The 24155-nt window shown below is 48.2% G+C and overlaps 1 protein-coding gene and 1 non-coding gene across 3 annotated transcripts in view; one reads left to right on the forward strand and one right to left on the reverse strand.

Annotated features, from left to right (window-relative positions):
• The window catches only part of Pdia5 (protein disulfide isomerase family A member 5), a 90661-nt gene that overhangs the window by 20794 nt on the left and 45712 nt on the right, over positions 1–24155 (reverse strand). For both annotated transcript variants that reach the window (XM_047564431.1, XM_047564430.1), the window contains 4 exons: positions 21960–22027; positions 14108–14199; positions 13946–14017; positions 7278–7414 (listed from right to left, as the gene is read on the reverse strand). In XM_047564431.1, coding sequence (XP_047420387.1) covers positions 7278–7414; positions 13946–14017; positions 14108–14199; positions 21960–22027 — 369 coding nt within the window. The remainder of the gene's footprint in view (positions 1–7277; positions 7415–13945; positions 14018–14107; positions 14200–21959; positions 22028–24155) is intronic.
• Positions 17158–17230, forward strand: Trnaa-ggc (transfer RNA alanine (anticodon GGC)). Its single transcript has one exon. It is a non-coding gene; the product is annotated as a tRNA-Ala (tRNA).

The following is a 24155-nucleotide window of genomic DNA, read 5'->3' on the forward strand; positions in this document are numbered from 1 at the left end:
GTCATTCCCTTGTGATCCCACTTGGTTCTGGCCCTGTTGCATCTTCCTGGTTTACTCAAACCCCAATGAATGGGTTATTTCTCAACTAATCACAAAATATTTCTTTCTTTCTTTCTTTTTTTTTTTTTTAAACTGAGGATTTAATCCAGAGACAATTTACCTCTGAACCACATTCCTAGCCTTTTTTTATTTTTATTTTTAAATTTTGAGACAGGGTCTTGCTAAGTTGCTGAAAGCTGGCTTTGAACTTGCTCTCCTCCTGCCTCAGCCTTCCAGGTTGTTAGGATTACAGGTGTGCACCACCTCTCCGGAGCAGCATTACAAAATACTTCTTATTCAAGTATTTCCATGGCATTTAATTTTATGTTGCCTTGTGACTGTTACATTGCTGTGCTCTGATATTTAAGAGCACCCAAGGTATCTTTTCAAAACAGAAATCACATCAAATCCCCTTGCTTAAAACTGTCTGACAGATTAAAATTCCAACTCCTCATTGTGGCCACAAGCCTTGTATCTTCTAGCTCCTGTCTGTTCCCAATCTCAACTCAGGTCCCTGCTCTACTCCATGCTGCAGCCTCGGGCTACCTTCTCCTCTCCTATCACACCCATCTCAGTTTTACCTCAGGGCCCCCGAATATACTCTTGCCTCTGCCTGGAGCATGGTCTTCCCCCAATCTCTGTGAGGCTCACTCTGTATCACTGAGGCTTTGGCTCACTTTTTATTTCCATAGGGACCTTCGCTGACCACCTGACCAGAAGGAACCTCACCTCTTTACCTCTTTTCTACTATCCAGCTTTATTTCCTTAACTGTACTCAAAATAGCTGGAGCAGTCTGATAACTTTTGTCCTGTTTTTCTCTCAGCTGGAATGGAAGCTCCAATAGGCAGAGGCTTACCTGTCTGTCTAGCTGATGGTGAGAGACAACAGTCCTCTGCATGCTTTCTGAATGAATTAACTTCAGGACTGTCCTGTTGAGGTGTCCACCTATGCACACAAGCTGCTGTGGTTTGGAAATGTCCTCCACAGGCCTAAGTGTTAAAGGCTTGGTTTCTAGTCTAACGTGCTATTAGGAGGTGGGAGAACCTTTAAGAGGTGGGGCCTGATAGGAGGAAGACGGGTCACTGGGAACATGCCCTTGAAGGGGATCATGGAACCCCAGACCTTTCTTCTTTCCTTCACTTCCTCTGCCATGTGCTCCAACCATGATGTACTACAACCACAGGCTCCAAAGCAATAGGGTCAATGGGCCGTGGAACAAACCATCTGAAACTGTGAGCCAAAATAAACCTCCTATTTTGTTATCTTGGGTATTTTGTCACAGTGATGGAACACTAACACACAGGCTTAACTTACTGTTTTGTGGGCAAGGGTCATGACTTGCATTCAATGACTGCTGATTTGACTAAGCACCTCCGTATAGCTGGCAACCCTCCTCTCCCACTACCACTGTGCGCTTCCTACTTGTCTAGAAACGTCTTCAGAAATCAATATCTGTTGATGTTGTTCTAACGTTTCCCATACATACCCTAGAGATTCAATTCTAGCATCAACTCTTTCTGCCCCCTGAACAAGACACTAAGAATAAGCAATAAACTTCTGAAAAGAGTTTTCAATGAGACTGGCCAGGCTCAGAAGAGAAAGCCTAGCTGAGCGAAGGTCTCCCTGCCTGACACCTGCCTGTCCTGGAGAGCTGTGGTGACAAATGATGCCTGCCATGACCTGAGCCCCAGCCTCCTGGGCCTGGCCTTTGGCATGTTGCTGGCTGTGTGGGCTGTGGGGCAATCAGAGGAGGAGGGTGAGATGTGGGGAGCAGAGCTCTGGCCTGCTGCATTTAGTGTTCTCATTGTGATTTGACAGGCCATTAAGTTTTATTGCCAAACTTCCTTGTTGGGTTTTTATCATCTGTGTAAGTGCACTTGCTTGTAGTTTCATGATATGGCATGGAGGTCTGCACATCAATTCCTCGATCATGCTCTTTGGGCTGTGGGAAGCTGGTCTCCTGTCAATCCTAACCCCTCAGATTCCTCTTCATTTCATTAAATTCAATTACACTTATGATTTTATTACAGATCAGCTATGGCACTTTCCTGGCTACTAGATTTTTCCAAGGGACCAGATTAATCTGTAAAGATCCCTAGTAGCCAGCTCCCTGAGTAGTACCTGGGTTCTAGGTGAGCCTGTCTTCTGCCTGACCTGGAACTTATCTTAGATCAGTCAGAAAGAATGGGTTTTCTACAAATAGACTCACTGATGCGTGAATACTGTGAAGGGCCCCACGGAGACCTCGAGGGTTCTTCTAAGGCATCTCCCTGTCTCGGCACCAAAGCTGACTCACTGACAGACATCATGGGCAGATTCACACACTGATGGATGCCTCTATGCAATGCGTTCCTTCTTGCACAGTGGATCCCCCTGCTCTTATGAGGTGCAAAATGTGGAAAATAAGTGCTTAAATTCTTATTTCCAGGCTCCCAACCTAAGGAAATAATCTGATATATGGACAAATACTCATGCATGAAAATGTTCTCTGCAACATGATTTATAATGTGAAATTTAGTAAACTACTCAAGCCCTCAACATTATGGTGCTGGTTGAGCAATTTATGGCAGCATTAGTTGATGGAATATTATGTGGCCACCAAAAGCATGTATGAAAAGGTGTTTTTAATTACATAAGAAAATGTAACAGTTCAGGGAAAGTGTAAAGAAAAAAGATGCATGAGTGAAAGACTACATTTACATGAAAACATCTTCAAAACCTAGTAATAAGTGAAAAAAATCAGAATCACAGAAAAATGGATAGAGCATGATTCTATTTTTTTGTTTGTCTGTTTTTTTTTTGTTAAGGCAAAAATCCTGTAATTTAGGTACAAGTACTTAAATTAGGAGAAAGAGGTCATGCCAATCTTAGTAGTATCCAATCCCACAAAAATGAAGTGGGTTTCCACTGATTGTACTAGATTCTGATGTACCTCCTTAACCTGCACTGCCAACAAGAAGGAAGCTGTTAGTATTATTCTTGAATTATTTGTAAAATCAGAAAAAGAAAAGTAATAGCATGAAGGTGTTTTATGGCATGACATTACACAAACGTATACATGTGTTCACAAAAAGGTCAATTTTACTGGATGCTAATTTTTAAAAGTTAAAAATGGGAAAATATAAGAAAAAGAGACTTGTAAGAATGATGGCAAAAAAACAAAGAGGGTATCTCTGGATAATGGGATTATAGGTGGTTTTATTTCCTTCATCATTTATATTACTCTGTACCTTTTTGAATTTCTACAAAGATCATACATCACTTTGAGAATTAGATAAAAATAGATTAAAGGTAAAAAAAAAGACAACAGCAAGACATCTAGAGCCTGACAGGGATCTGCCACCAGAGACAGCCCAGGTCCCGGAAGGCAGGCAGGCACAGTGGCCTCTTGCACACACCTGCTGGAGGTGAGCTGGGGCAAAGAAAGAATCTCACCTCAGGACTGTTGCCAAGGACAAGGAGCAGGAGGCAAGTGGGGGCAGAGTCTGTGCCTCCAGTTAGTCCCTGAAGCACAGGCCAAAGGACGAGCAGGGGACCCTGGCTCCCTGGCAGATTTTTCTCAGGCCTCAACACCTACGGTGTTGGTGGGCCTGGCAGAGGGACAAGCTGCTTCTCAGGGATGCCCTTTGCTCCTTTCAACCCCCTCCAGTGATGCTGACCAAGCTGGTATAACCACAGCACTGTTCTTCCCTAGAAGTTACATGGAAAAGGACAGAAAACAAACAGCAAGAAGAGAAGAGTGACAGTGGACAATCCGACTTCTCAAACAGAATATTGCAAAAACAAAAAAGGTCCGAGGGAGTAGCAGCAACCTGTGTCCTGCTGATATGCCCTTTGCAGACTCCACCTTTGTCTGTGTGATGGGAGGATGGGTCTGGAGTTGTAGCCTCCCACGTCCCATGAGCACCAAGGGCCACAGAGTGGCCAGGTGCAAAGCCTCTCAGACAAAGGAGGGCTAAGTTAGAGGAAGGCTGCTCTAAGGCTGCAGGATAGGGCTCTGTCACACACAGCACTGTGCACATGGACACACTCCTCCAGCTCGGCTCCTAGAGGGCCCATGGGACACACCTGGTTAGAAATCTCACTGTGAGCTGGGGTGCGCTGGAGCTAGCCTGCGTGGAGGGCCTAGCCCAGTGGCTATTGTATGCTTACTCATTCACTGATGACCCGGGAGTCAGGGGACTAAAGAATACGTGTGGGCTTTCAAAAGACTCACTGAGAGGGAGAGAGAAGGGAGATGATGAGGCCACAGGGAAGTTGAGCAGGGGAGTGAATGGCAAGAGAGCTGGGGAGAGGGTAAAGGAGCTGGGGGCCAATGGAAGTCGAGGTGGGGCCAACCTCAGCATACTGAGGACAGACAACCAGGTTCTGTGTGCTCTGGCTGAGGACCCAGGAATGTGCTCCACAGGCGTCCTGTCAAAGTTCCAGGCAGAGAAGCAAGTGATTTGCCTCTGGAACATACAGTTGCCAGGGAGCACCCACCTTGGGCAGGCCCGCATTTCCTTGGGTGAAAAGCAGAAGACCCTCTCTCTCCAGGCTTTTCAAAGTAGAACCAGTAAAGAAACTAAGTGGCTGAGCACTTACTACACAAACAGAATCAACACTGCAAAGAGTCTGTGGGTTCTCTCTGGAAGTACCATGAATAATTTTAATTTTCTTCTCTATACTTTCCTATATTATTCCTTTACAAAATGCATATGCATTACTTTTATAACTAGCTAAGAGTCATAAAAATAAATTCTGTTTTTTAGATTGAGTCCCACTCTTCACTCTTTCCGTGTGTCGGGGTGTTTCTTACTGCAACTGTTTGGTATTTTCCTGCTATTCTTTTCCAGCTCCAAGTCTTGCAAATTTGAAAGTATGTCATGTTTCTTATAGCTTCAATGAACTTGCTGTCTGAAAACAAGTGCACACCCTGTAGGCAGGCCCAGGCCAGGTTCACAGTCACAGGCCCAGAGGGATGCTCCCCCAGGGGTGGCACCACCCTGCCTGACTCTCCACATCGCTCAGGAAAATAGCAACTCGCTCTAGCAAATGTATTAAGAAAGCATGCCAACTCATGCCAGTCACCCTCAGGATTCCTGCGCGTACGGCAATCCCAAGTAGAATGTATGGTCTGCTATGTCGACAGATCCCTGTTTATTTTCCTAAATCTCCACACAACAGTCTGTCCCCAAACCATTCCCAACTTGGCCTGGGACTGACGGACAACTATTATTCTATGATTTGCAGAAGTCACCTTTTCGGGACCTGGGAAGCCTGGGATGGCATCGTGGATTTCTGGCTTCCTGACACTTGTCCTGGTTTCCTGATCACTGGGGGCTTTTTGGAGCATTCCTGCACCAGGTGTAAAGTTCAGCAACTAAAAGTTCTGCTCTCAGCTCACCTGTCCTGAACTCTGAATCCCCTTTAAACCCTGCATTATGTTCCTTCCCAGATCAAAGAACATGCTTCCAGATAAGGAGGAGGCACAGAGAGAAGAGCCTTCAGTGCACAGTCACTGCCATCTGATGGGAAAGTCACCTGGCAGTTCATCGGGACACCATCTCAAGCCTTGGCCTGATCCCTCTTCACTCCACAGTGAAGCAGAAATAAACTCACACGCACAGAGCCATGGATGGCCACGGGATAGTGGGCTCTCTTGCCTCAGACCAGAAGGACAGACAGGTGGGGGTGAACTTGTTCCAGGGGGCAAGTGAAAATAGTCAGCCAGTATCTGCCTTTGTGGCAGGGACAGGGAGGCAAGAATGGCGACTGGGGCTCTGGATTCAACACTGAAACTACCTGCAAGGCCTCTTTCCATCGGCAGCTCTGGGAGTGGCCAGGAGAGCACATTAGCTAGGGAGGCCCACGGCAGAGCAGCCCAGCTATCCAACGGGGCAATCTTTCAGGCACTTCTATCCCGAGGGACACCCTCACTAAGGCCACAGGGGATCTGGGAGTGACAAGCTCCTAAGGCCTGACTGTCATGCCTTTACTCAGGAGGGTCCAAAACTGGAGGATCTTCGAAAGGATCTTTTGAGCTTTCTTCATTTCTTTTGTAGAAACTCAGAAGAACCATAGGAAATACTTCTCCTTTGGATTCTCTTAAGAAGTGAGCACTTCTTAATGAGGAATTAGGGAAATCTAGAGTAATAATATGTTTACAAACAACTCCCAGACGAACCACACCCACGTGATGCTTCAGGGAAGAGGACAGTGAGCAGGAGTCATGGGTCAGGACTTGACCCTGCTCCTCCCAGGTCCAGTGGCCCTGAAATCTGAAGCAGTACAGTACTCACGAGCAGTGCAAACTGTCATTTCTCTGTGTGGCAGTCTCCTTATCTGCAAAATGGGGCTAATCATACTCTGTGGTATGGTGGGTAAGATTAAAGATGACCCTTCCAGAAGCCACTCTCGCACACGGTGTGACACACAAGTGTTAGCATGAGAATCCTATGACATTACAATTATGACACTGACTCATGAAGCATGTAATTCCTGATTTTTTTTTCCTCCTCCACGATCTCTTACCCACCATTGCTGGGCCAAAGAGTTGGCTGGAGGCCCTGTCCCAGGCTGTGCTGATAGGGCAGCTCTGTACCCCTGTGGCTGCCATCTCTTGCTCTCCTATGATCCTTGCTCACCCTTTCAGAAGCAGCCCTCTTCCTCTTGGAAACTAGTTTTCTATTCTCCAGAGGTGTGGGGAGGACACAGGCCCAGAAAAGTTCTGAGCTGCAGGTCTTCCAGCCATTATTGCAAGTGCATGCTAACAGCACTGACATACTTGCTTTCCTTGATTCAGGCTGACACTGAAACCAGGAGAAGCAAAAAGAAGGCATTCTAGAGCTGGGAGATCGGAGGCTCAGTTAGCCTCATGATGCCTGTTCAGCCACCTGGCATGCACAGGCCCTCTCCGTGCCTTCCCCACCCCAGGTATAAAAAGGGTGGGCTACTGCTCCTGCTCTAGGTAGGCTCTAAGACCACTTCCTGTCTTGACTTCTCCAGTTTATGCTGGTGTAGAGGAAGCCTGCAGGTGGTGGACCTCACTGAGCTCTAGCTGAGAGACACCTGTGGCCTGATCAGGACTTCTGTACAGTTCTGACAAGGATGCAGGGCGGAGATCTTGCCTGTCTCCACTGCATCTCTGGTTCCTGGTATCCAACAATAAGTGCCTGCAGGACTTGGGTACCAAAGCAGCACGCCCATGTTACTCTGTGGGAGGGGAGGGCAGAGGAGAGAGCAGAGTTCCACTCACATGGGGCGTGGAACATGACGAGGACAGAGGAGTGTTCCTTCACAAACTGGTCAAAGTCTTCATCGGTCAGGTGATAAACGGAGCCGCCCTCATCTGCCCAGGGAGTCTCGGGGACCTGGGGCTGTGGCGGTTGTGGACTGGAAGACCAAAAACAGGCAGAGCTCAGAGCAAGCCCAGGGCTGAGAAGCCCTTACAAAATCCAGCTCCCTGAATACAAAGCCCCCACTGGCTTGGCATGTCCCATTCCAGGGGTGCAGCCTTTTACATGCCAGAAACTGGCCCTGGTGGAGGAGTCATGGAGTGAGCGGCATGGCCCTGCCCACCTCCAACTTCCCTTCAGAGTCCCAGAGAGGTACTCAGCTCATACCCTGGTACAAATAGTAGCTTTTAGCTATCGCTCTTTAGGCAGCTCAGGAAATCTCACTTCCTCCCAGGAACTGGAGGGTTTGTTAGCTTTCTCAAGCTATTGCAAAATATCAGCAAACTGGCAAAAATAAACATCAACAGTGGACAGCGTGACCTTTGGAAAAGCTCCATGTTGTGCTCAGTACTACCCGCAGGGCAGGGGGTGAATGGGGGAGGTGGAGGGAGGTGGCTCTTTGCAGGGGGCGAGGGGAAAGGAGAGTGGCCAGGTATCTGAGAAAGACTAAATCCAGGCAGGGAAGGAGAAGCTGCTGTAAGGGCGCAGGGGCAACCACTGACCAGCCTGAGGAAAAGAAGGTTGGGATATCCTAACTGACAGTGTCCACTCCACCTCACTAATCCTTCCAGAGGCCAAGAACAAACTTATGCAGTTCTCCTAAAGCCCAAATCAACGCCACCACTCATGAGCTGCAAAATCTTGGGTCACTGCCTGACCTGTCAGGTGCCCATGCCCCTAATATGTAACCACACACTGACACCCGTGAGGGGGAAAGGCTCCCAGGTGCCCTCCCTTGCTCAGGACCAGAACGTAAGGGGCCAGGAACGTAACATCCCTGCTGCTTAACTGCCAGAAGCACCTTCACCAAAGCACCTTAAGTGCAGTTTTGAAAGAACCCTTTAGGATGACACATGTGAAAGACAACCATTGCTTCCTGTCTGTGAGGGCTGATAATAGGGAACATTTTAAGGTTCCAGCAGTCAGGGCTGGAGAGAGCAACAGGGCCCACACAATGGAGCCTGCCGACACCCCACACCCCCACAGCAAAGCTCACACTCGTGCTTCTGACTGGGTCTCACCGGCAGCCCCAGCCTCCCTAGTTCCAAGAGATAGAAAGTGGCAGGGAGATGGCAAACCATGTCAGGCCATGCATACCCAAAGTCTGATGGAACTGGTGGCAAAAATCAAGCTTCAGAATGAGTCACCAGCCAGATGATGGTCCCAGACCACAGCATGGAATCCAGCTCCCTCCACTGGGCTCAAACCACTAACCCCTCACACCACCAATTCCACTAGGGAATTCATCTTCACAATATACCTGCACACAAGCAAACCTACAGGAATTTGAGGGTATTTACTATAGATTATTTGTCATGGCAGAGATGGGATACAAGCCATTATTCAGATGTAGGGAGGGGACAGATAAGGTCAACTAAGGTCCAGTCACACAACCGAGGGCTGAGCACTGAAGGAAGAACAAGGACTCACTCTATATACTGACATGGACAGATTGCTGGAGATGGACAGAATGGTCTATGATTTTTTAACTTGCATAATGGGGAGACAAAATATATTTATTCGCATTTGCTTGATTCTGCATAAGGTCTTTCAGAGCATACAAGAAATGAGTTGAAGTTGTTACATCTAGGGGGTGGGAGGGATAACAGAAGGGAGAAAATGGGTGGAAGAGAAGCTTTTGGATATATACTTTTAAGTATCTCTAAAAAAATCTTTTTTATTATGTGAATGTAATCTATTCAAAAATCAAAATAAAAATTTTAAAAATTCAGCAAAACAATAAACACGAGATGGAGAAGCTGTGGCTTGGCAGGGTCATAAGCAAATGAAAGACCCTAAGATACATGTAGTTAAATATGGAGGAGAATGTATCCCCAAATCATGAAAGTATAGGAATTTTTTTGTTTTTGTTTTTAAAGTATGAATCCTCTGGAGCACAGAGAACAGAAAAGACAAAGCAGAAAAGAGTAAAAGAGGCCAGCACAACATTAGTAGCTAGGAAACTAACTTGGCAAAATGGGAGGCAGTGGGGAGAGCAAGGACAGGGCCCAGAGACCACAGTGGTGTGCAAAGACCCAGGTCTCCAAGGACCATGCCTCAAAGCAGAGCTGCAGACCCCTCTGAAAACAGGTGTCATTGAAACTTGGAGCAGTCAGACCCGTAGGTCCTGGGGAGCACCTCATTCCCATCCAGCAGACCACCAGAAGTTTACTTTCCATAGAGCCTGCAGAGTGGGCGGACTTAAGAACATGTGCTGGAAAGAGTGAGTGGAGGTCTGAGCCCAAAGCACTGACTGATGCCTTCCCCTGCGGCCTCCCCAGATGGCGAGCTCCCTAAAGACCAGCTCACTCAAGGCTCTTCACCTCTTAAACCCAACCCACAGCAGACGCCCAGTAAATGCTTGTCGAATGACTAAATCAGAGAAAAGTGGTTAAAGGAATGGGGGATGTTTAAATTGGAGACGACATGAGAGAACATAGGGGCTTTCTTCAATCATTTCAGACTACCTTCAAGAGAAATTTATTTTCTATGGCCCCAATCTGTAGAATCAACACTGACAAGAGGATGCACCAGAGAAAGAAACGCCAGCTCAGTAGAAGTTAAGACTGTTCACTCAGCAGGAGAGAGGGACAGAGAGCAGAAGTGGGGGTGGCAAGACCTGGCTGGGTCCAACTTCCTCTGCTCACCAGCTGGGGAGCTCAGGCAAGCAAATTCGACTTAAAACATCTGTGGGACAGTGTGTGTGTGTGTGTGTGTGTGTGTGTGTGTGTGTGTGTGTGTGTTTGTGTGTGGTCCTTTCTTCATCTACCTCTCAGGTTAGGCAGCTAATGCAAGCGAGCTGCTTTGTGAATCTGTAAAATGCTACCCAAGTGTCCCTAGATATCATGCAATCTGTAAGAATCAGCCAAACATGGACCTGATCTCAACACGAGGCAAAGGGCACTAAGGAAATGCAAACATTTGGAGGGCCCTGCTGGTCCTTCCCTGCCTCCGACTACTGTCGCATACTCTGTGGTTTGGGGAGGGTGCCTGTCTCTGGCTTTCCAGCACTGAGGGCCACACATCAGTTCCTCACCTCAGAAAGGTACTAGGAGTACTGCAAGGCAAGGATACTCCGCGTTCATTAATTCAGTTAAGCTCTGGTTGGCTTAAGCAACAGCAGAAATGTGGTTAATACAAAGCAGAAAGGTGGTTCGGCCAAAGCACATGGCTGCTTCCGAGTCCCCTACCTGCCTGCCTAGCCCAACCCACCAGTGTGAGTTCTGCTGCAACGATGAGACACAGGCCATTACTGCTGTCAGTGTGCCTGCTCCAGGGCCCTCAGGTGCAGGGACACCAGAACTCACTCCCTGACCTGCATCTCTCCATGCCATCCACCACAGTCACCTGGTAGAGGGCAGAATGTAGGCTCTTCTCTCCTGGGCTTTTAAAATCACTGGGAAATTTAGCCAGGCTGGATTCACCACTTTTTTTTTTTTTTTTCCTATGTCAATTTTCTTTTTTTTTTTTAATTTTTTTTATTTTTAAATTTATTTGTATTGTAAACAAATGGGATACGTCTTGTTTCTCTGTACATGAAGTAGAGGCATACCATTTGTGTAATCATACATGTACCTAGGGTCATAGTTTTTGATTCATTCTGTTAATCTTTTTACCTCCCCCCCCACCCCTCCCACCCTGGATTCACCTTTGTCCTACATGTGGCCTCATAAGCCCTGAGTGACTAAAAGCCAACCAAGAGGCCCAGGGTGGCAGGAAAGGGGAGGGAGATCACTACGGCCTGCCAGGATTGTGAGGGGAAGCTGATAAAGATTTAAAATGTACGGGCCAGGGAAAAACCTCACACAGAGCTGGGTATTCATGGAGGGAAAACCCAGAAGGAAATTCACCAAAACATCATGTTACCTTTGGATAATGGGGTAGGGGAGGGCTTTTTTGGTTTCATTATACTTTAGAGATTTTTCTATAATAAACTTGAAATATCCTTAAAACTAGAAAAGACTTTAAAATCAAGCCTGTGAGTCGCACAGTGACATCACCACTCCTGCTGGAGCGTGAGGGCAGGCAGCTCACAGGATGTCCTTTGGCAGGTGGCCTTCCTGCTCCCGCCCCACCGCGGGGCAGGCTGCAATCCATCTCCAGGGCAGTCCACCTACGTGTGCCCCAACAGAGTGCTTGTGGGCAGCCAGGAGGGGCTACAGGAGCCCAGGTGCCCTTCCTTCCTGAAAGCACCCACGTCCCTCCTCCCTCTGAGACCACACATGAACCTCAGGCTGGGAAGAGGGCTCCTTCCCACTACGAGGAGCAGGAGGAGAGGAGGAGGTGGGAGGTGGAGGGGTGCCAGCCCAGGCAGGTAGCCCTGGGGTTCAGGCAGGTCAGAGCAAGTTCTATGGGGGAGCTAGATGGGTGTGCAAGAAGGAGAGGGTGGGAGGACAAGATGGCAAGCTCCAGTCTGGAGGTAATAACCTGTCTCAGAAACTCCATGATGCACTCCCCTTGTCTGGGACTAGCAAGCGATTCTGAACACTTCAAAAAAAGAAACAGAAAACCAAACCTTATCCTTCCAAAAAGATATGAGGGTGTTTTGAAACCAGGAAAGGTTAGAGAAGGGGGAGGGAAGCAGACAGATTTTATGCTCTGGTGACAAATGAGATTGCTATTTGTTGAAACCTTTTCCCAAAGCAGAGCGAGATATGTCTGGCTGGAGGAGAGGACATGCTTATTATCAAATGAAAAAGGAAAATAGGAAAGTGAAGGCCAGGCTAAGACAATGAATACATGATAATGGGGAGCAGCCTTCCCAGGCAGGGGCTGAAAATAAGGTAGCCGATGGGGACAGAGATGTGAAAATGTTTCCGAGAAATAAAAAATGCTATGCAAACACGGGACTGCATGGATGCATCATCCTCCGGGCCCTTGGGAGTGGGGAGAGCAGCAGACCGAGGTTTTCAACCTTTAGGTATCCAACAGCTGTTTCTATGGTGCTTTTAAAAATTTTTTAATACAAAATCTAACCTTTATACCATTGTGAAAATACTTATTTTGAATTCCCTATCTTTGGATAACTAATTATTTAACTCGGATTTGTACAGTGGGTCCTCAACGTAAGGGTGTCAATTAACTACCCTTGTGCTGGTAACTGGGGAAGGTGGAGACTCAGAGTAGACCTTGGAGGAGGCTGACCTGGACGGTGGAGAGCTGCCACAATAGAGGGTGGGATCAGCTCTAGGACCTCAGGCAAGCTGCTCCAACACTATGCCTCAAGTGACCTCAATGCAAACCGAGGACTCCAAGACCTGCCTCACCACCTGACTGTGAAGTTTAAACAAGAATCCCTGTAAAGTGCTTAGAATGGTGTCAGTCACAAACCGGAGCCCCAAAAACATTAGCTGTTATCCCTATGCACAAATACCCTGCAGAGCCAGCAGGGTGAACGCTCATTGGTGGTGGCCTGGTGACTGCAGGAGGGGACACTGAGCCATTCTGAAGGCACTCATAAGGTTATGATAGGTGGGAACAATCAAAGGGGTGATCAGGACCTGATCACCAGGACCAGTATAGTGGGGCTCCAGGTGAGGGGTGGTGCCAATGAGTGGTGGGATCTGGTGTTCTATGGTTCCAATCACATTCTAAACCAGGGAGGGCGCATGGCAGTAAAGCAGGGTCTGCAGGAGCAGGGGGCAGGTGGGTGAAAGGTGAAGCCTAAGGCATTGAGAATACTTCTTAGTAGTTTCACAGCACCTAAAACACTATTGTGTTTGAAATAAATGTTCAAGTGACAATTCTATTTTCAGAAAGACCTTCAGTGGAACTTTTCTCAAGTCTGATATCCTAGGAGAGAAATACCATTATTCATCAAAGAGTGTGTGTGTGTGGGGGGGCAGATTCTATTTGAAATGTGAAGCCAGGCATGGTGGCACACACCTGTAATCCCAGCAGCTCAGGAGGCTGAGGTAGGAGGATCACAAGTTCAAAGTCAGCCTCAGCAACTTAGTGAAGCCCTGATCAACTCAGCAAGACCCTAAGCAACTTAGCCACACCCTGTCTCAAACTATAAAATAAAAAAGGCTGGGGATGTGGGTTAGTTGTTCAATCTCAGGTACAAAAACAAAAACAAAAACAAAAACAAAACAAACAACAACAACAACAAAAAAAGAAAGAAAATGAAATGTGGGAAGATTTTAGATTTTAGAAAGCCCTTGACTAATCCAAGAGGGCTGACAGGTTTAGGTGGCCCCACCCCCAACTCCTGGCATGCAGAAGAGGGAGAGGGGAGACAGATTCTGGCCAGTGTCTGATCATCACAGGCCCAAGGCATACCAAGTCCTCCCAACCCGGTGATCCAAATTCCTCAGACCCCCACCCTGCGCCAGCCACGCAGGCAGTGCGATAAATCTCCTTCCCTTCCTCACTCTTTCCTGGGCCCTGAGACTGAGGAGCCTCCCCTGGGCCCAGCAGCTGCCCCTCCCTCTGGCTGCACAGTCCCTGAGGCGAGCACCTGACTTACTTCTTCAGCCACTCCACGATGTCCTCAGCTGTGGACCCGTAGTTATCATACTGGAACAGAAATCGGCCTTTCCTGTGAAACATGGAGAGACAGCATGGCTCAGCCAGGGATGCGAATGCCATCAGGGAGGGCTGAGCTCCAGAAGGGAAGCAGGGGACTCACTCGAAATAGCAGATGGTGGGGTAGCCACGCACGTTGTACTCCTCCTTGATGTTTTCAAACTCAGAGGGGTAGACGTTCATCCCGGCTAGCACCTGGAGGGAAGGCAGAAGGAACTAGCCACCCTCTGCACCCTCGTCCTGTCTCCGGGCCTAAACACTGTGTGTTTGTGTGTGTGTGTCTGTCTGTCTGTCAAAGTCTTTCAGACTGAAGTACACCAGGGCCCCTGGAGAACAAGGCTGGCTAGCCAGGCTGGGACTAACAATAGAGAGCTCTGGAAGAGTCCGACTTCTGGGTCCAAGTGCTGCACTCCATACAGCTATATCCTTATGCCTGCCCTGTAGGGTGATCATCCTTGAGGAAAATGCAAAGTCCTGAGAGCTGAGGAAGAAACCTGGCCTTGCTACCAAGTTCAAGCAGGACCTGGAGCAGGGCCATGGCCACTTAAGTGCATCTTATGTCTTTCTGTCTGCCCGTGCTAACGCAGATTGTGCCCTTCTCCTAAGTAATGGAAGCAAGTGGCTTTCAGATACCACTGAGATGAGTACAAGGTCCTCAGACACTTCCTGGATACCTCAAGGCCTGTCCCCACTCTTTCCACCTACACTCGACACATGACATTTGCAGAACTTATGGCTCAGATGATAGCCAAGGAGACTGGGTGGTTCTCAGGTGCAACATGAGAAACGAGGTATCCAGAGGCCTGCCCACCTCTCCTTCCTTCAGACCTCGCCATGCCTCCTTAACTCCCTCCTCCTGTTTGTGATCACCTTCAGCTTGGTTGGACCAACCACAGAAGCCAACAGGTTGTGGTACCAGGGGTCCACTTGGTCAATACCCCCGAATTGGAAAGAGTATTTTAGTAGCTATGCTACTGACATGTGGCTAGATACTAAGAACAACCCAGAATACCCCTGAGATTCTTCCTTTCCTGCAAGAGATACCTTCTTCTCTAGGACTGGGTGAGCCACTAGGACTTGGAAGTCTGTTCTTAGAAGAGAATGTAGCTGGCATGGGCAGACAGAGAATAGTCCGCAGAGCCAGGTGGCAGAGAGGCAAGGGGAAAAGAAGTTCCAAAGGGTCAATAGCAGTTACAGCACAAGAGAAGCAGCCCAGGAAACTCAGTCTTACCATTTCCAATACAAAAGAACACTCAGGAAGAGCAAAGGGAAAACAGTGGTTTCAGTAGACAATGAACCAGAAGGCAGTTCATGTGGCCTGGGCAGGTCACCCTCACTGAGTTCCTTGTCTGGAATATGTGGGTAATGATACAGTCACAGGACTTGTAAGAGAATGGAATGAGATGACCTATGTCAACAGCTTTAGCACAGAACTAGTGTTCAGTGACTATCAAGGTCCTTACTTCCTACAAATTTTCCTGGTGGTGGGGACCACCTGTGCCTCTGGACTCTTCATCCCCAGAGGCACATGGATATGTCTTTCCAACTGTTTTAAGTACCTAGTGCAATGCCTGGTGTACAGCAGGCACATAATAAATGCTTGCTAAATCACTGGTTTTTTTTTCCCAGCCCATTTTGGGATGCTGCAAAGAATAGAGGGAAAATAAACCTGAAACAGAACTTACTAGAAGCCCTGGAGCCCTCTAAAAGCCATCCTGCTCATTTCCCAGATTGATTCAGCCTGTTGCAGTAATATTTGTCTATTTTAAAGTTCTTTTTTTCTGTCTAATTGATCTCCCTAGCGTCAGTGCACATTCACTGCAAGATTAATCGTACACAGTCTCCTCTTTCATTATACCAGTTCCCTGCACAAAAACCTTCCAATTCCATGGAATACAGGCTGAACTCCATCTTCATACTCAGCCCATATGGTCCCTATCTCATTTTTGAATCCTTCTTTCTTACAAAACTCTTACTTGTACACCTGCTAGGGTCTCAATTTTTTATTCACCGGGGAAGAAGATAGCCAGAGATTTCTACACAGGACGTCAGACCTCTGCCTTCTCAGGCCCTGTGGAGCTCAGCAGCAGCACCCCACAGCAACTGGGAGCAGGGGCTCGGGGCTCAGGCCTCCTGGGCTGGAGTCCTGACTCTGCACTTGGCAGACTCATTTCCTCCTTGGACAAGTCCCAGTGCCTCTTTGCCCTCAGCTTCCTCATCTGCAGCCACCTCATGTGCTTGTGGAGAAGATTAAATGAGATAATACAAATAAACAAAAAAAGCATCTTTTGTTTTTGTTTTTTTTGTTTGTTTGTTTCTTGTGTGAAACTAAGGATTGAACCAAGGGCCTTGCACATACCAGGCAAGTATTTCACTGCTGAGTTACATCCTGGCCCATAGGCAAAGCAACTGTAACACTCCAGATGAATTAGTGATTTTTATTACTATTACTAAGAGTCCCTATAATCCTTCCCATAGTTCCAGAGCACACACTGTTCTTGCCTGGCTCCCATTCTGTGCTCTCTGGTCCCCTTCCTAAGGATGCCTGTTCCTCAGCACTTGAGTGCCATCCAAAAATCATTCATCCCCTAAGGCAAATCAAATCTCACCTCCCTGGGTAGCCTTTCCAAATCACCATTGCTTGGGGTGACTCTTAATTCTCTTGAGTTTCTGCAGGACTTCTGTGAAACTTGAGGCACTGGTTAGTTAATAAGATAAACATTTTTTGAAAAACTATGCACACTTTTTGGAGTTGGGAGTTTTTGAAGCCAAGTGAGGCAAAATTATCTAGTCTTGGTTTAAGGCAAATAAAAGGTCACAACCCCTAGGAGTGTGTGGGGTTGTATAGCTGGTACGCCTGGCATGTTCTTTTTCACTTCCAGCCCTCAGCCAGGATGAATCATGGAAGCTGCATGGTGCAGGGAGCACGTGCCCTACTGCTCAAGGGAGGGTCAGACTTCCACAGGCACTCCAGGAGGGAAAACGGAGGCAAGACAATGTGGCCCAAGAAGTAGACAACATTCCCACCTAACTGAACTGTGGGACACACAAAAAGGGAGAAGGGACAGAAGGCTGAGCAAGCTAGCTGGTGTGTGTTGGGGGTTTGACTCTAGAAAAGGCTTTAACCGCCTATGAAACTGGGACTCTAGGGGCTGGGGTTGTGGCTCAGTGGTAGAGCACCTGCCTGGCACGCAGGAGGCCCTGGGTTCAATCCTCAGCACCACATAAAAATAAATGAATAAATAAATAAAGGTATTGTGTCCATCTACAACTAAAAATATATATTAAAAAAAAAAAAAAACTGGGACTCTATCAGAAGGTGATGGAGAGCTACTGAGGTCTAAGTAGCACAGCAATCATGACCCTGCCACTTTTATTTAAGCAATCATCCTTCTGTATATGGGTAGGGGACTGGTTCCAGGACCACCCCTTCTCCCAAGATACTCAAGTCCTCAGATGCTCAAGTCTCATAAAAATTGGAGCACCATTTGCATATAACCTATGCAGATTCTCCCATATGCTTTAAATCATATCTATGTTAATACACATTACAATGTAAATGCTATATAAATAGTTGTGTTGCTGTATTGTTTAGGGAATAATGACAATAAAAAAAGTGTGTATATGTTCAGTACAGAGGCAATTTCTTTCCAAATAATTCAATTCACAGTTGATTGAATCTATGGATGCAGAACCCAAGAATACATAGGTCTGACCACAAAGGACAAGTTGTGTAGAGGAAAGATGTGGGTAGGGAGACAAGTCAGCAGCCTTCCACAACCAGTGTGCCTCAGCAGAGTCTGAGCCAGCATGATGGGCAGGGGCGAGAAGAGGGATGTGAGAAGGGATGTCTGATGAGGCCCCAACACAGGACATGCTTGTGGAGGAGCCTGGGTGACTCAGACGGGGTCCTGAAGGAAAGCTGGAAGTAGTGGTCTGAGGGAAAAATGCTGAGATGTATTTAGATGTCCTGCATTTGGGGAAAAAATCCATACTGAGATGTCAAGCAAACTGTGGCATGTGGTAGCTGGAGCTTAGGTGAAGGACTGGGGCTCACCAGAGCTACATTTTGGTGAGGCCATGGACATAGATAACTACTGAGGGACAGACTCCTGGTGCCAATGGCCCACATTCCATGTGCCAAAAAGAGAGAGTCTTGGAGCACCCCACCCAGTGAGTGGGAGGAATGGGTTCAGGTCGGCTGGGGGAGGGTCTGTCCTCTGTATCTACCGTGTGCTCCATAGGTCACAGAGCTACTCCTACCCACTTGTGCCTCACAACAACCTAGTGAGAAGGACAGAGTTGGCATTTATCAGTCCCACTTCACAGATGGGGCCATGGAGGCTCCAAGGCTGAGGAGCTTGCCCATGTTCTCCCAGCTGGTTGAGGAAGGCAGCACCAGAGACTGATCTACACCAATCTGTCACCAGGACTGTTCCGTTTCCCAGTGTGTGCACCCAGGCTGGTTCATGGTGGCCAAGGTTAACAAGAGACCAGGCAAAGCTCAGAGGCTCAGCGTGGATATGGATAACTGGCAAGGCTGGAGACAGGAATGGGGCTCATTCTGACGGCTTCCGAGACAGGGAGCAGCTCAGCTGCGGATGAGGATGTCAATTAGCAAGCAGTTGGGAGGACAGACGAGATGACTCACCAGACACCAGTGACAGCCAAAAAGAGGCAGATCTGAGTCTGGAAAATGGCAAAGGCCACTCATCCCTGACCTGGCCTTGCTTCTTTCTTATGACATCATCAGGTTGGATACCTCCCAAGAAATCTGTGGAGGAGGAAGAATTCTGACCCTTACCACAGACGCAGCCAGCCAAAAAGGGCTCAAAGATGACGGAGATGAAGAGGAGACAGGAGGTTCGAAGCTGGCTAGATTTCAGTGGTGGGAAGGGGTGAGTGTTTGATTCCTGGGGAATAGCAGCCCATCTGTTAGCCAGGCTGGGCTGCGTGTGTGAAGACAGAAAGCAATCAACACCTCTGGTCACCCAGCCACTCCAGCCCTGTCCCTGGCACCTAGGGACCTGCTGCTGTACCATGAGCCCTGTCCCCAGAGGCCAAGTAAAGCAGGTGGTACCCCTGGTAGCCAGGGTCCTTCCCCTTCTGTGTATCTGAGAAAGGTTCAGATTTTACAAAAGGTGCTTTCCTAAGAAACTAAAGGAAAAATGGAACAAAATAAACCCCAACAATGAAACACAAGCAAGGAAACAGTTCATAAAACACAGAAGCCTTGGGCAGAGGCAACCAACCCCTGGCCACTGCTGGGCTGCCGAATGGATGAACAAGCATCCTGACTCCTGCAACATCATCCAGGGACCTGAGGGGGCACCTTTTACATCTCCAGATTGAGGCCCAGGCAGGAAGCAGCTCCTCTGAACACAGGTGCTCTTCAGAACCAACCTTGTGAAAGAGCTTGGTGTGAGCCTGAGTCCAGGGCAAGGTCCTGGTCCCAAAGACTTCCTTCCCACTGTGTCCCCGTCCTTAAATACCAAAGCTCCGGATTCCCTTAAGAGAAGGGCTGGGGTGTAGCTTGGTGGCAGTGCGGGCCTAGCATGCACAAGGCTCCGGGTTCAAGCCTCAGCACCACAAAATAAAACAAAAAGGTGGAAGTGGGACATCACTCTATGTAGATAAAAAGCTTAAAATAAAAACACCCAGAATGATAGACCACATCCTTGTTCATCCATCAGTGTCCTGGAACCTCCTGTGAACATGGCCCTGTGCTGTGTGCTGAAGTAGGAGACGTGACTCAAACCCGGCTCCTACACCCAGGAAGGTGACATATCATAATTAGCATCAAACAGTGAACAAAGTGATGTGGAACGAAAGCTAGGATGGATGCACCTGGCCAAGCACGGCAGACAAGCTCTGTGGTGGCGGGGGAGGGGGCCTAGAGGAAGACTGCGCTCGGCAGCAGAGGCGGCACTGGCTGAGGATGGTCCACATGTGGCACCTGACTGGCATCAAGTCCTCTTCTGCTTTGATGGGCTGGCTGGGATAATTCACCATCTGATTTGGGGCTGGAGCTATTTATCCGACAGCCCCACAGAGTTTGGAAGTCAAGCTGAGCAGTTTTCTGCACAGGCAGGTAGAACACAGTGGGTAATTAAGTCTTTTCTCCAGGCTAAATAATCTTAAAATATGGCACCTACTGAGGCACCAGAAATGCGCAGGGGAACTTCCCCAGAGTGATGCGTGTGTGCCCCAAGGCCAAACATCTCCAGGCAAGCTTCTAAAAATTCATTAGTGAGAAGCAAGCAGGACCCCGGTGTTGCCCCAAAATGAGGTCGAAAGAGAAAGCACTGGTTCTCTGCAAGCCAGCTTTGCAGTTGGCTAGTGGCCTCTGCTGCCGAGCTCAGATGCTGTCACTTAGACTTCACAAGTTCACTGGGAGCTAATCACCACTTCATTTGATCCATAAGGATCATGATGCAGTTTCAAAACCTCAGATCTCTCTTAATGAGGCTTGGGCCAGCCTCACTGAGATGGCTCCTTGACACCCTTCCATGAAAGGTGTATGTATCTTTTCATACTCCAAGAAGAGCCAGCAGTTATTTTTCTGTTGCCACCAAAAGAAAACATGCCACTCAGGTTAGGTACAAAAATGAATAAACATATATCAAAAAGAATTTGAAGCAAGATCTCAAACAGATATTTGCATAGCGAAGTTCATAGCAGTTATTATTCACAATAGCCCAGAGCTGGAAGCATCCCAAATGTCCATGAACATGAATGGATAAAGATGAATGAATCAAGAAAGTATGGTACATGTAAATGGTGGAATATTATTTAGCCTTAAAAAAAGGAAATCCTGTCACCTGCTACAAACTGGATGAACCTTGGGGATATTATGCTAAGTCAAATAAGCTAGTCACAAAATCACAAATATTATATGACCATTCATATGAGGGATCTAAAATAGTCATTGAAAAAAAATTAGAAAGGTGTTTATAAGGCTGGGGAGCGAAGGGGAATTCATGGTTAGTGGACGTAGAGTCCAGTTTTGCAAGATGAAAAACTTCTGTATAACTGCTTCAAAACAACATAAATACACTTAACATTGCTGAACTGTATGCTTAAAAATAGCTAAGCTGTCAGTGAAATAGTGCTATTGTCACAGTTAAAAAAAAAAAAATCAATAAAAATTGGACATATAGCACAGAAGAAAAAGCCTGGAAGAGACATGACATATGGAGCACCCAGTGACAAATCCTCAGTCCTCCTGGGAGAGGCCTAAATGCCCCTTCCATTTCCTTCTGCCTCCTGAATACCTGGCCTTCTCTGTTCCATCCCAGTTGCTCTGACTTCTCTGACAGCCTTAATGGCTCCTCTTCCTCCTCCTGTCCCCTAAGGATGGGCATCCCTAGTGCACACCTATCTTCTCCCACTTCTCTCGCCCCCTTCTTCAGGGATCGCCTGCGTGCTAGGTTCTCTAGCTCCCCATCCAGGCTTGACTCTTTCTGCTTTGCTTTCTGTGGTTCTCTCCATCACACTGAACACAAAGCCAGGCAGGGATGGTGGAGGGGAGCTGGGCAGGACACAGCCATTCTGAGCCTGCTCTGTGCTTCTATTCCACTCTTATGTCACCGACTTCCTTCTTGGTCACTGGGTTCCTCAGATCACTTTGGAACCCACCCCACCAATTCCAGATCCCTGCTGTCCTGTCCTTGGTCTCTGGCCTCTCAGCAGTAGCATATGTGGCTTGCTGGTTTCTTTACTATTTCATCACTGGCCTTTGACAGGTGCCAAATTCCAGGTCCCAGTAATTCTGTTGAGCTATTTCTCAACCTTCACAGAGCCACATGCAAAGCTTTGTTTTAGAAGCCACCTGGGCAGTGGGGTCAGTCCCCTCCCATCATTTCAACACCTGCCCTCCCCAACCCACGCCTAGCATGGATCTCTGTGAAGCCTGAGAGCCACCCAGCCCTGCTGGCCCATGATGCCTCACTTACAAAGTGGCCTCGCAGCTGCGTTGCAGCCTTCTGGAAATGCGGCATGATCCTCTTGCACATGCTGCACCCTGGTCACAGGCAGGAGAAAAAGCAAACCCGGTTATAGTGATTGTGAGGCCTCTGTACTCTGCCCTTCCTCCCCTCATGTGTCCTCCACCCACAAACATTTATCCCACTGCATGAAGCACAAGACTGACTTGGACCCTGGGAATGCAAAAGGAATAGGAGTCAGAGGTCTAGCCCCACAAAGAGCTTACAGTCAATGGCACAAAACAGGCAGCGCCCAGAACACCCTCCATGAATGGCAGACTGAATAAGCAAATCTGCCACTAGTGGAGGGGAGCACAGCCTGAGTACCTTGGCGTGGCTGGTGAGCACAACAGGGATTCAGGGAACCAGCACCCATGTCCTGAGAGCAATCTCCTTCATGCACGGTAAAAAGCCACCCCTCACCACCCAGTCAGGTGCTATAAACGAACTGGAGCCAAACTGGAGTCAAACGTCACTAAGAAGGAAAAATCTGTGACCATAAAATGACTTTTGGGATTTTCATGCCTCTTTTCCCTTCCATTAACAAGGATAATTAAGCAATGACTAGGGGCAGGCCAAGCGTGAACGGCGCTGGCTCTGGCCTGTGGGAAGAGCTCCAGGCTGACTTGGGACATGGCACTAATCTTCGTTCGACTTGCTGAAGGCCTTAGCCAAGTCACCTCCTCTCTCTGGACTGTTTCTTCTTCTTGCAAAAGACATTGGCCAGATGACCTCAAGCCCCTTCCGGTTCTGACACCAGTGGATCCTGTGACGCTTTGGTTCAACCCTCTCTGGGGTTTCTGTGGTATAAATGGTTACATTCCTCTCCTGAGGCAGTAATGTCCCCAGCCTTGGGGGACTCCAGCCAGAATGGCCAGATCCTCAAGATTCACTCCAATCCAGAAAGATCTTAATTTAAACCCAACCAGAGCACGCTATTTCTGCACTGACCACAGTGGACATGAAAAGCAGTTTCCTCAGTCACCAGGAATCCTGACATGCCAGGCTGTCACCCTTTCTGACAGTTGCTCTCCTGCAAAACAAGCTTTGAGATGCATCTGTAGGCCACAGAAACCAAAGCTGCCTGGAACCACACATCAGGCTGGTTCTCATCTCAACTCGGCAGGGTGGGGCCAGGGCCCACTTGGGAGCAGCCTGACAAGCTCTAATCTGTGTCCAGTTAGCACGTTGGCAGGCTGAGAGCAAAGCAATCCAGATCAGAAGGGCCTCCTGCCAGACAATCAGGAGGAGGTGCATTCCTCCTGGACCACCTGAACCTCCTCAACACCAAGTCCATGGGGCAAGATGCAGACACAGGAGAGTCTAACATGAAACATCCAAAATGCCCCACAGCCCCTCCCCAGCATTCCTGCCTGACAGACAGGTGTACACACACACACACACACACACACACACACACACACACACACCATGGCATATGAACCCTGGGCTTCAGTTCCTGCCATCAGTTTGAGTTTTGGCCCCAAGAGAAGAAAGCCTAATGCTATTGTAAGGTCAGCACCTGTCCTTGGGGGACAAGAGGCTCTCTCTTGGGGACTTGCTACCACAGCACCAACACCACTAGCAGCATGAAGGAGGGAACACAATGCTTGTCAGGGGACATTGTTCCTACTGTGGGGAATCACGGAGAATGGAAGTTGGGACAATGCTCCAGTGGGAATGCACGGTGGACACCGTAGGGAAATCGGTAGGCCACAAAACACAAAGGAAGCTGGGCTCCAAAGAATGGGACTCCGTCTGCATCTGCCCTTGACACTGGCTGGCCAGTGACTTGGGCTGTCTGAGCCTCGGTGTCCCTGTGGACACAGCACTAGCCCCACAGGAAGTGGGCAGAGCCTGGCCCTTGCATGAGATGCTGAGGCCCCTGACAGGAGACATGTCAGGCTTCTACTCCATGGTGGAAAAACACTTTGACCGGAGAAAAAGGAGGCCACTCCACTCTCAGGAGGGAAATAAGGGGTGCATAAGCTGTCTTCCTCTCATTCTGGGCCTCTTCACTCAGTGACTTGAGTGTGACACCCGCTGGGCCAGTCATCCATCAGGAGTTAACTGCTCACCTGTCTCCAGTGTGGCTTCTCTTCCAGCTCTACCCATCTGCAGCCGGTAGCAACATTACCCTTCCCGCTCCCCAAACAGGTGCTACGC

The sequence above is a fragment of the Sciurus carolinensis genome, chromosome 9 (genome assembly GCF_902686445.1).
Source record: "Sciurus carolinensis chromosome 9, mSciCar1.2, whole genome shotgun sequence".
Taxonomy (NCBI): domain Eukaryota; kingdom Metazoa; phylum Chordata; class Mammalia; order Rodentia; family Sciuridae; genus Sciurus; species Sciurus carolinensis.